We start from the raw sequence: 12,284 nt of genomic DNA on the forward strand, positions 1-12,284 counted from the left end.
TGAGAATGCAGATTATCACTACGTTTTATGGCTGCAAATTGATTAAAACAATTAATTATGATCTCTGCATTAATTATCTTGAGCCTGCTGAAATGTTCCTATAAATATATTTTCTTAACTGTGAATACTGAAAAATAAATAGACTAAATATATGGTCCCACTTTATATTAAGTGGCTTTAAGTACAATGTACTTACATTGAAATTAATACTTTGATACAATGGACTTATTGTGTACATACATGTTTTTACATTGTACTTATATTTTGAAAATACCTGCATGTAATTACAGCTGTAATTAATTTATGTAACTACACGTATAATTACACTGTTGACCGTTCCCTTACAATTAACCCACCCTTAAACCGACCCATACCACCACACCTGACCCTAATCTTATTCATATCACACCTCAATAGCAGCAAAAGTGTTTTACAATACAAAATCAACACAATAAGTAAATTGTACTTATTTTTCGATGTAAATACGGTAGCATTTTTTTTACAGTCCTGTTTCGCATGAACATACTATGTACTTATTGTAGTAATGACACTAACCCTGAACCTACCCCTAAACCTTAACTTAACCCATGAAGTGACCTTACACTGCTCATTACTTTTGTGGTAAGAACACTGTAAGTACATTGAAAGTGCACGTACTGTAAAATGAAGTGTTACCGTAAATAATATTCAAAGCCACTTAATATAAAGTGGGACCAAATATATTTACCCACTAACCTTCTGCAGCTCGTCTTCGCATTAACAGTGTTTTTCTATTACTGATATTTCATACCTGTTGAGTTTACATTTTTAAATGAATTTGACTAATAAAAAAGATTGCTTGTGTGCGTTAAGTCAACTCAATGACTACAGTACATTGAAAATATACATAACCGGAAATAAGTGAGATGTACTATTACAAAACGGAAGTGCGTCACGAAGCTCAGTGCAAGAAACACATACATACACAAACGTAAAATCATTAAAATATAATTCTGGCATTTAGCACTTTGAGTCTGTTTTCTAGTTTGTTTTGGATGAACTAGAGTGGTGGACACAGAAATTTCGACGATGGGTCCTGTCTCGACTTTTTGACTCTTTTATAATCGCCTTCGAGCGCTTCAGAGTGGCTGTCTATGAGCATGCATAAACATGTCCTTAAAACAAAACTTAACGTTCGTTTTCAAAACTGTGCAACCAAGTGGTTAGTGGTGTTCGTTGATGATTAAAAACAAGTAGCGTAGCGAAATACAGTTTCTGTCGTGTTTTATTTGGCATTTTGTAAAATCGCATTGATTTCTGTTGGAGGACTCATTGCTCGTTGATATTACTGCGCTACCGCTATCAAGTGGTCGGGAGTGTGCTAACGCTTCAGACTCAAATATCGAGCGGAAGTTTATACGCGGTTGTGAGGTATCTGAAAAAAGAGTTCCACTATAGCAAATAACACGGATTGAAATCATACATTGAAATCATAACGTGAGTTGCACGTTAAGGGTTGTTTTAAGGACATGTTTGTGCATGCCGGTAGACAGCCACTCTGAAGCGCTCAAAGGCGATTCTAAAAGAGTTAATAAGTCGAGACAGGACCCATCGTCAAAATTTGTCCACCACTCTAGGGCCTCGTTCACACTGCAGGGGCTTAATGCTCAATTCCGATTTTTTGAAAAAATCAGATTTTTTTTCAAGGCTGTTCACATTTCCAATTAAAAGCGACCTTTTGTGATCTCCTGTGTGAACGTAAAATGACCCAGAAGTGACCCGCATGTGCAGAAGAGTACTCAGCGGTCAACGACGTCACTTGTTGTTTGCGGAAGTAGCTAAACATGGCCTGAATAGAGCTGTCCCCCCAAATATTAATTAAATCAGATGCTCGCTTCCCTTCCATTGACTGGTCTCTGCATCGTCCGCCATACTAGTTGTTTATCTTCTCATTCCCGCTTACTTCAACGCAGAATTATGACGTTTGTCGCATATCAATGACGTGCGGGTCGGATACATGTGACCTGGCCGTTCAGATTGAAGTCGCATTTCAAAAGATCGGATACATACCGGATTTGCACCACATACCCAAGTGGCCTGGGTCGCATTTGAAAAGATCGGATCTGTGTCGTTCTTACTGTAGTGAAAAAATCAGATACAGGTCGCATAGGGCCAAAAAAATCGGAATTGGGTCGTTTCAGCCTGCAGTGTGAACGTAGCCTAATTGATCCAAAACAAACTAGAAAACAGACTCAAAGTGTTAAATATGGTAATTCTCCATTTCCACTGAACACTGGTTGTAAGCGTAAGTAAACCAGCTGACCCTCTCTCTTTTCCTGTCTGATGATATTTTGACACTCCCCGTGCAAGAACTGCAGGTGATCGGCCACCATCCTCTGCTGACATTCATGGATGACTTTGGCGTAAGAGCTGGGGTGCAGATACTTCCGACATCTCACCTCTTCGTCTTTCAACCGGCCTAAAACCTGCGGCAGCAGAAAACAGCAGGACAGCAGAGTTAATGCCTCCTGACTACATCACACACCATCACACAAAGGTTTCCTGAAAGAGAGGGGGCTTCGGCTTAACGGGAATGTCAAATTTTAAGACTCGTAGTTTTCGAACTACTAGGAAAAGTTTCTGTTTATCTGTCAGTGGCGTTAAATTGCGGAATAAATTAAATAATGAGTTAAAGCAATGTACAAACAAATTCCATTTTAAGAAGATGTGGAAAGAAATTATATTCCAGAGGTACAAAGAAACACAGTGCTAATAATAACCTGAGCTTATACTGAATCATTTGTAGTATGTGTATAAATATTGTTGGGTATGTGTAATACATGTATGTGAATAGAATTTTTTTTTATATATATTTTTTCATTCATTATAGATTTATTAGCTATGTAGATTTATTGTTTTGTAGCCATTTCCTTAAATATAGTAGTAAGGATGCAAAGGAGTAGGAGTACATACATTTCTTTTTGTTCATGTAAATAGAGTTTTTTTTTAAGTACTGGAAAGTATGGAGTTTTTGGAGTATGGAGAAAGTATTTTTTTCTTTCTGTATTTACATGTTCAAAATAAAGATATCAATCAATCAATCAATCAATCAATCAATCAATCAATCAATCAATCAATCAATCAATCAATCAATCAATCAATCAATCACAGTACAGCTAGCAACTAAACAACCAAAACCAACTGTTCTAAATGTAAAAGACACCAATGCTACATTTTTCATTTGTTAACAAACAAGTATTCATTACTTCAATGAGCTCATTCTCTCTGCATATAATTATTACATTGTTTAAATTTATACCTTTTTCACTACCTGTGATTTTGAATATGTACATTTCTGAAATACATAACTTAGAGTTAACTCCGATAACAGATCACTCTAAATTGTAATGTGGACTCGTCGCATCGAATGCATTTTCTGTAAAGCTTCTTTGAACTTATGTGTATTGTGAAAAGCGCTATACAGATAAATGTGAATTGAACTAAAAGCTGGTATTGGACAGTCTCACCTTCTCCATATATTGGGAGCAGTTGGACTCCTGCAGTAGATTGGAGGCTTCTTGTTTGTAATACTCGCCAGTTTTTGTCAGAAACGGACCCTCAAAGATGTCCTGATAAAACTGGGATTAAAAAAAGAGGGTTTGGTCTTCAAATCAGATTGTGCAAAAACACACAAACTCGAAGCATGCAAATATGTACACAAACATTTGTGGTCAGTAAGATTGCTTAAATGTTTTTTGTGTTCAACAAGGCTGCATTTCAAAAATACAGTAAAAACAGTGAAATATTATTATAATTTAAAACAGCTGTTTTCTATGTGAATATATTGTAAGATGTAATTTATTCCTGTGATCAAAGCTGTCACATGATGCTTCAGAAATCATTCTAATATGCCGTATCCGCCATACTTTTTGAATAGAAATTTCAAAAGAACAGCATTTATTTGGAATATAACTCTTTTGTAACATTAAAAATGATCAATTTTTTGATCCATTTAATGCGTCCTTGCTGAATAAAAGTATTATTTTTTATTTTAAAACCTTTTGAACGGTAGTGTGCAAAAAATGCATTTTTAAAAATATTTACAGAAAATATTACTAAGTTTAACATTAGCATAAAAATAACAAAAAATTTGAATTAACGTCACATTTAAAAAAAACATGCATCTAGACCAGTGGTCTTCACTATTTTTTTCATGAGAGCCGCACTGATAGGACAAAGTCAGTAGGAGAGCCATTTTTACAGGAAAGTATAAAAAGTTACATCCAGTCATAAATACCATGTTTGTTTATTAATATGTCACCCCTGAACATTCAATATGCAATGCAATAAATTAAATTTTTTTTAATGATTTACCAGTCAAATTTGTAACTGAGACAAGATGATTTCCCTTAATGACAAAAAAGCAGGATTTCCAGAATAGATTCATCCCAGAATGACATTAAGTAATTTTTTTTTACATTAGCCGCTCATGTATCTAATCATCCAAGAGCACATGCGGCGATAAGAGCTGGAAATACCGCCATAACTGGCAACTCCGCAGGGACTGGATATGTTTACATGCACAACTTTTGTTTCAATCGGTCTGAATTCATTGTGATTGATTAATCTGAATGTATTGTAGTTTACACGAATGCTTAACATCGTGATATGATGCATGATCGGGGTGATCTGCACGTTTATAAGTCAAAAGATTCAAATTGGGAATAGTTTTTTTGACATTCGCACACTGCACAAATATACAAAGTTTCCCGCTGTTGTCGCGTAATAACCATTTTCCTACATTGGTTCTTTATTTGTTTTAAACAGCAGACTTAATATCAAATTCTGGTCATAATTTGGAGACTATGATGAACCGTTATGCCGTGCTGTTTGTATTGAACACGCAGTAAAAATGCCCAAAATCAGTCGTCTGTGGATGAGAATCTGAAACAAGGACTGGTGAGCCGTTGTCCTGCTTCACTTCACAGATACTGAGTGAAAGGAGAATTATAGAACGACGTGACACTCGTTTATACGACACTTTATTCATCAGAAGAACAGCGCTTTCACCGCGACGGACGGCGTACTTTCAGTTTCGGTTTTCGATCGATCAAGTGAACATGTTCTCTCGATAAACCACCCCTTTCAATCCGATCAAAATTATTTGAAAATAGAGCTGACACTTTGTGTTTTTAATGGGTTATGTTATAGTCCTACTTCTTTTTAAATGTTTTTATGAAATATCTGTAGCGACTGCTTGATCATATCACTGTATTATTTACCGCCATGCGAGCCACAAATGAAAGCTTGACGAGCCGCATGCGGCTCGCGAGCCGCGCAATGAGTAACACTGATCTAGACAGAGATTCTCACCTTTAGAGGAAACTTTTTCTTGTATTGTTCAACATGAACAAAGGAGTTGATAACCCCGTGGATTACTTTCTGATTCGGGTCCTCCCCACATCGGTCGCTGCGGAAACAACAGCAAAACTTAGTCATTAAACTACAAACGCATCCTCTGGAGAACTGACATATAATCAATGAAACAAAACTTGGGTTCAGGTCATGCAGAAGTATTTGTGGAACCGAAGATGTTATATTTTGAAATTACAAACCGTAAATATATTTACAATAAAACACAACAGAAACAAGCAAGTGGGCAGAATGGTTTAAAAGCTTGAACGTGAAGCTTGCAAAAAAATAAGTTTGTTATTTGAGCTACCGTATAGAGAACAAGGCTGGGCGATGTGACTATATATATTGTTGGTATAAAATGCTTATAGTTAGAGATTTTGCTATATTGTGTATATATATGTAAATAAATAGCACTATTGACACTTCAGAATGATGAAATGCTTGAATTAGTATATAAGGAGTGGGATGTGCTTGATGTTAAAAAGAGTTATAAGCGCAATATATTATTAAGGACAATGCGGTGCATACTATCGTGAATTCAGTTCTCTTTCACGTTTTATTGAGCTTGAATGGTCGAATACACACGCAATTCTTGTGTGGAGTATACATGTAAACACAGCTGTTATTACTCAAGAGAAATAAACCGGATGTGTATCAGTATATCACGCGTTTGGTCTTTAAGTGAAGCGGCCTAATAAACCGACTTGCTGCTCTGTGTCATTAATGTTAATCAAACAAAAGATGAAAACTTACTGTTCTTGACTGAATAACTTTTTAAGCTTTAATAAGAATACATTTAATTCATGCAGTGAAGACTATGCAATATTCTAACGTTTGATTATTACATTTCTATAGTAATTCCAACATGTTAAATAAACCTAATGTACCTGAAAAACTTAATTTGTTTAATTTGTATTTTTGTTATATGCTATTTGTCCTATTTTTTTCTTTTCTTATTTGCCACTTTTTTCTTATTTTTAATAAACGACATGAGATCAAATGAAACAAAATAACTATACTGTGATATATATTGATATCGTGAAATGAGAATTTAGTAATATCGCCCACTCCTAAAAGGTGAACTAGGTGAACTACATTTTTTTTTGTGAATAAACTACAACTGGTTATGCAATTCCAGTGTAATTCCTGTGGGTGGAGCACAATTTTATTCCTTTAGGGATGTTAATTATTAATTGCTGTTTATTGATTACGCTTGGCTTGCTCCCTCGCACTCTTGGCTATTTGTAGAACTGAAGTGGACAAACATTGTAAGAAAAAGACTAAAAGATTTAAATTTTCAATATTGACCGATACAAAAAAATTGTTCAATACAAATAAAATAAAATAAATGTGTCAATAGAAAAGAAAAAAAAAGAAAAAAAATAATGGTTAAAGTAAATAAAAGTGAAATAAATGTAAATGTTTCAAGGTAAAGTTGTATTAAACATGGAAACATTGGACGCATCTTAATGTTTGACCTACTTCTTGATCTCTTTCAGAAGCATCCCGATCAGCATCGGTTGAAGAGGCTCGATCATTAACTTCCGCCACATGTCGAGTGCAAGCTAAAAATACAACAACAACAACAAAAACAATACTGTTTATGAAAGAATAAAAGCCCAATTTGACATTTGAACTGTGAATAGCTCATCATCCTATTGTGTTAGAAAGCCCTGTATACCTCTCCGATCTCCATTAACGGCTCATTCATGTCCACTCCTCCATATCCATACTGCAGGTCAGCTTCAGTCAGCTTGTTCTTCTTAATAAACTGTGTGTTAAGGTACCTGCAGCAAATTCATCAAAACACTAATTAGGGAAAAGCAGTTGCAATTATTATAAATGAATACGTGCATATGTTGATGCACAATAAAGCCACGGGTGACGTCAACTCAATAGCTGGTTGTTTTCGCAGCTGCCCGAGACCAGCGGGACAGTGACGGGGTTCAGACGGTGAAACCAAGCAGAAACTGACCAAAGCCCTTGGCGAGGCCGAAGCCTGCATGCCAGAGAAACAAAACCTTGTGCACTCAATGTAGCGCATGATAGTGAACACTCACAATCAGTGATAAATGTAATGTATGATATCAAATAAAAATCACTATCCCTCACCACAAATCCTCAATATGTTCAGGCCGGCGTACTAATACTGCACTCTTACCAAATCTGTAACATGCATATTGTGTGTGCACAGTATGCAAACTTTCTGAATGCATGAAATTACAGGAAAATCTACTGTATGTGGCAAACCGTGCAGTTTACAACAGGCACACTTCAGGGAATACTGTATCCCACAGTGCAACGCTCCCGGCTCCATCTCCACACGCCTGATTAACTGTTATTTTAACATCCCTGTGGGACATATATTCCATTGTTCCACCAGAAGTTCATACAAGTTTACACAAAACTAGATTAAGAATTGCAAAACTATTCAATTACTTTTCATGTCTGATATGATAACTGGCCTGAACTACTTTTCAAGAGTTTGGGATCAGTACCATTTCCTTTAAAAGAATTTAAAGAACAAGGATGCATCAAATTTAATTTAAAAGTGACAGTAAAGACATTTACATTGTTACAAAAAAACATTTCAAATAAAAAGCTGCTCTTTTAAACTTTATAGTCATCAAGTAATCCTGAAAAAATGCAGCAAATCATCATATTATACTGATTTCTGAAGGATCATGTGACACTGAAGACTGGAGTAATGATGCTGAAAATTCAGCTTTGATCACAGGAATAAATTACACTTTACTAAATATTCACATAGAAAACAGCTGTTTTAAATTGTAATACTATTTCACAATATTACTTTTTAACTGTATTTAAATGAAGAGCATAACAGACCTTTAGTCAGTGTGTACTAATATATACGGTGGGTTTTACATCACTACTTTATTGGAACTGACTGATTTTTTTTAGGCTAAAGTTCAAGATTTCTAGTCGAGACTAATATCGGTCTGAGTGTTAAACTAAAGTAAAACACAAAAGAACAATAATTGAATCTTTAGACGACAACCACTCGATCACGATATAATATAAACACTTTTTTAAGTTAGGGTTCACCAGTATCACACCGGCATGAACCCAAACACCATTTACCAACCAAAAACTATTGATTAATTTAAAAACGAAAGTGAACAAGCCGTACCAAACAGAACTGCAAAAAAAAAAAAAAGACTGTTTCCAAACATTTCATCTGTCATCCACCTGATATTGTTTAGCAAACCTGGTAGTCCCGCCCCCAAATCCACAATTGGTTGAGCCAGGAAACGACAACCTACGAACTGCTTATGTATAGTTGTCTCTGCACATTAAACTCGACTAGGAGAATTCGAGCACTGGAAAACATTGCACACATCACAAGAACTTGCCTGTATAAGCAATCCATGTACTCCGCTCCTTTGCTGTACTCCTCCCAGTATCTGTGATACATCACCAAAACCTTTTCTTCAGACTCCAGGACTCTCTGGAAGACACACACCACAATGATGAAAGACATCCACGATTAAACCTAACGGCACTGGCCTGAGAATGAGCCGTTCGTACCTTGAACAGCTGACGGACGTGGTTCTCCAGAAACACCTTCGTCTCGGTGTACAGTCTCTCCCCTAAAGGCTCTGGATATGCAACACACAGCGCGTATATGTCACTGAAGAACACGTTAAGGAGATTTTACTGCAGGACATGAGGTTAGTCTACCATGCAAAAGTTTGGGGTCGGTAAGATTTTTTTATTGTTTTTAAAAAGAAATCTCTTCTGCTCATCAAGGGTGCATTTGTTTGATCAAAAACACAGTAAAAACAGTAATACTGTGAAATATGATTACAATTAAAAGTAACTTGTAATATATAGTAAAGTGTAATTTATTCCTGTGATCAAAGCTGAATTTTCAGCATCATTACTCCAGTCTTCAGTGTCACATGATCCTTCAGAAATCAGTATAATATGATGATTTCCTGCTCAAGAAACATTTTTTATTATTATTATCAATGTTGTTGAAAATATGCTGCTTCATATTTTGATGAACACTGTGATATTATTTATTTTTTTAAAGGATTCCTTGATGGTTAGAAAGGTCAAAAGAACCAATTTTTTTTAAATAGAAATCTTTTGTATCATCAATTTTGATCAATTTAATGCATCCTTGGAGAAAAAAAAATTCTTACTGATGCTATAAAGTTTTGAGTGGTAGTGTAAGAGGTACATATAAAATATGTGACACATTTAATAAATGGCAATTATGGCTTAGCACCATCATAAAATAAATTCTCCAATAATCTGATTAGAAGAAACATTCAAAAGGAAGAAGAAAGAGGAAGCAACATTTGTAAATCATGACAGTGTGTCTCAGGATACGAGAAGCGGTCGTTCCATGTCGCTCTCTCCACGTAATCGAGCATCACCACCGCTCTGATCGTCGTCAGGAGCTTGTTCCACGTCTCATCGAAATCCACCACCCGCGGTTTTAAGGACATGGTGTGTGGCTTCGGCTTCGACTGCAGGCGGAAAGACGTGAAAAACCAGGTGACAATCATCTCATTATAGCATTCCCTTTAGTGTTGTTATTAACTCAAACCAAAACCATTACAAGCATTTTCGGGAACTGAAATGGGGAAAATAAACTGAAATACGTTCAAGTTGAAGAACAAAAATTGTTAAAACTAAAACAACTAAATTAAAGCTAAATAGAAATAGTTAAGCAAAACGAAAAATAATAAAAATGAGAAAAAGAACATAAAACTAAAATTAAAATGAAAACTAAATGTAAAAAAATTGAATTCAAAATCTAAAAAATATATATATAAATAATATTAGAAAATAATTACTTTAGCAAGTCAAATGGACTGGATAAGAATTCTTCTTAAAATGCATTTTATAGAAATTTGAGCATAAATAGCAAAATAGTAGAAAATCCCATCATGGTTTTTATTTTAAAATTCCCTGAGGTTTTCTATAACTTCCTAAAAGTAAAACTTTAGCTCCTACCACATTCTGCACATAAATTATTCAAAGACAATTTTATTTTTCAAAATGTTTAAATTAAACATTTTTGGTCATCAATATACTTGAAGTGAAAGACATATATATCACCCAGGCTGAAAGATATTTCTCCATATTCATATTATGAGTTAACTTGAATAATTAATATTTCCCAAATAGTTTGTTTGAAGTTCAAATAAATAATAAATACATTTTTGATTTCTGCAATTCGTCTAATTTTCTTAAATGTTTCAATATTTCCCATATCTATATTTTATATCAACCTCCCTGATCTCAATATTTCAGCACTTCTTTAAACCCCTGACAGTCAGCGTTGGGTGTAATTCATTACTGAAATGTAATTACTTTTCCCCCGAAAAAGTAAACAAAGAGATAACTCTTAATTGTTCTGTAATTTAATTACACTTCTGAGGTAATTGCATTATAATCTGTAAATCGACTATTTAATGATTCTATATAAAATAATCGTGGATTCAACAGCTACATTTAATGTTAAAATATATGTTTTAATGTAACCTTCTCCTTTTACACATTTTGGTCAGTTCAATAATAATTTATCCGATTGCATATTTTTATTTGACAGAATCAAAACAGCAGTTTACATGTCTATCTGTTCGAGGTTGATATTATTAAATACGTTCTAAATATATCCCATAAGTCATGTGACACTTTTAACAGAGAGTAATTAGTACAGTAATCTAATTACACTTTTTGAAGATGTAATTAATTACATTTTTTAGAGTAACTGTAACCCAACACTGCTATCAGTTGACCACCACAACACACCAATGTAACAATAAAGTAATATCAGTTGACACTTGACAGGTCTATCTAGAAGAGAATAAAGGCATGAATGTCTGCCTTCTACACAAAACAACCACAAACTTCAGAAACAACATCATATTCACGGGGAAACTAATTATTAGAGTAACTGATTGTCACAACAAAGGCAGATCAGTGAAGATCAACTCATTATCTAAGTGTCAACAACCAAAATAGCTGTCAAGGCACATCAGAGTACCAATATTATTTGATCTACATAGAAACACCCCTATAAATAGCCAAAACAAATGAGTTTACACCTCCATTAAATCCAGTTGCTGTAAAACAGTCACCCCAAAAACTGCAGAGGCCTAGTTACACATATCCATGATATGACTGCATGAAAACAGAAGCTGTGGGTTATTTTAAGCAGACGTGATTGAATAACAGCTGTGTGCTGTGGTAAACAAACACGTACACGTGTGTTTATAAGCGATCAGTGTGTGTTTATGACGTTAATACAGTGTTATGGAGAAGAAACTGCAGCTAACGTCTATGCTAGCATGAGCGCTGCTCATTCACACACACACCTGAGATTGAGAAAGCCCTGCTGAGCTGCGAGTCTCGGGCGGTCAGGAGGCTCGGCTGGGCCGGGTCTGGATGTGTTGTCCACGGGTCAGTGTGTCACGGCTGTGGGTTAGAAGTAAAGCTGTCAGGACGCTTGATTCCTCTCTCTCTCCCTCTACACCTCTGCCATTGCCTTTCACGGACTGCACCACTGCATCAGCTGTAGGGGTGGACGAGCGCAGTTAATAATAGACACAGATATAATAACCTTTAAACTACACAACACGTTGAATAAGCGTTTATGTGCAAGGTAATACAAATAATGTGTTTTAATGGGATATATTTTCCATAAAATGAATGGTAACATTGTATCGCAGCTTTTACCGGACTCCCCTTTTTATTGGTGGTATGACCGAAAAGTACGGCAACTGTTGGCGGACAAAGTCGTGACAGAAGAGGCATGAGTAAGAAAATTGACAAATCTTTTTTTTCTTAACGGTTCCAGGTCCTTGACGGTTGCATTAACGATAATTTTAGTACTTTTTAGAAAGAAATGT

The 12,284-nt window shown here is 35.3% G+C and overlaps 1 protein-coding gene across 2 annotated transcripts in view; it reads right to left on the bottom strand.

Moving 5' to 3' along the window:
- The window catches only part of cul2 (cullin 2), a 30,426-nt gene extending 18,475 nt beyond the window's left edge, over nt 1-11,951 (bottom strand). Inside the window, exons 1-9 of one of the 2 annotated variants that reach the window (XM_077244086.1) lie at nt 11,751-11,951; nt 9,754-9,893; nt 8,944-9,046; nt 8,769-8,863; nt 7,076-7,181; nt 6,877-6,959; nt 5,353-5,449; nt 3,507-3,617; nt 2,303-2,465 (exon numbers count right to left, since the gene is read on the bottom strand). In XM_077244086.1, the coding sequence (XP_077100201.1) occupies nt 2,303-2,465; nt 3,507-3,617; nt 5,353-5,449; nt 6,877-6,959; nt 7,076-7,181; nt 8,769-8,863; nt 8,944-9,046; nt 9,754-9,872 (877 nt within the window). In that variant the 5' untranslated portion in view covers nt 9,873-9,893; nt 11,751-11,951. Of the gene's footprint in view, nt 1-2,302; nt 2,466-3,506; nt 3,618-5,352; nt 5,450-6,876; nt 6,960-7,075; nt 7,182-8,768; nt 8,864-8,943; nt 9,047-9,753; nt 9,894-11,150; nt 11,232-11,750 lie in introns of those variants that run through there. The other variant, XM_077244087.1, reaches the window with a different exon arrangement.
- Nucleotides 11,952-12,284: the final 333 nt, after the last annotated feature.

Source organism: Siphateles boraxobius, unplaced genomic scaffold, assembly GCF_051911475.1.
Source record: "Siphateles boraxobius isolate OS27281-9 unplaced genomic scaffold, OSU_SipBor_1 26, whole genome shotgun sequence".
Classification (NCBI taxonomy): Eukaryota; Metazoa; Chordata; class Actinopteri; order Cypriniformes; family Leuciscidae; genus Siphateles; species Siphateles boraxobius.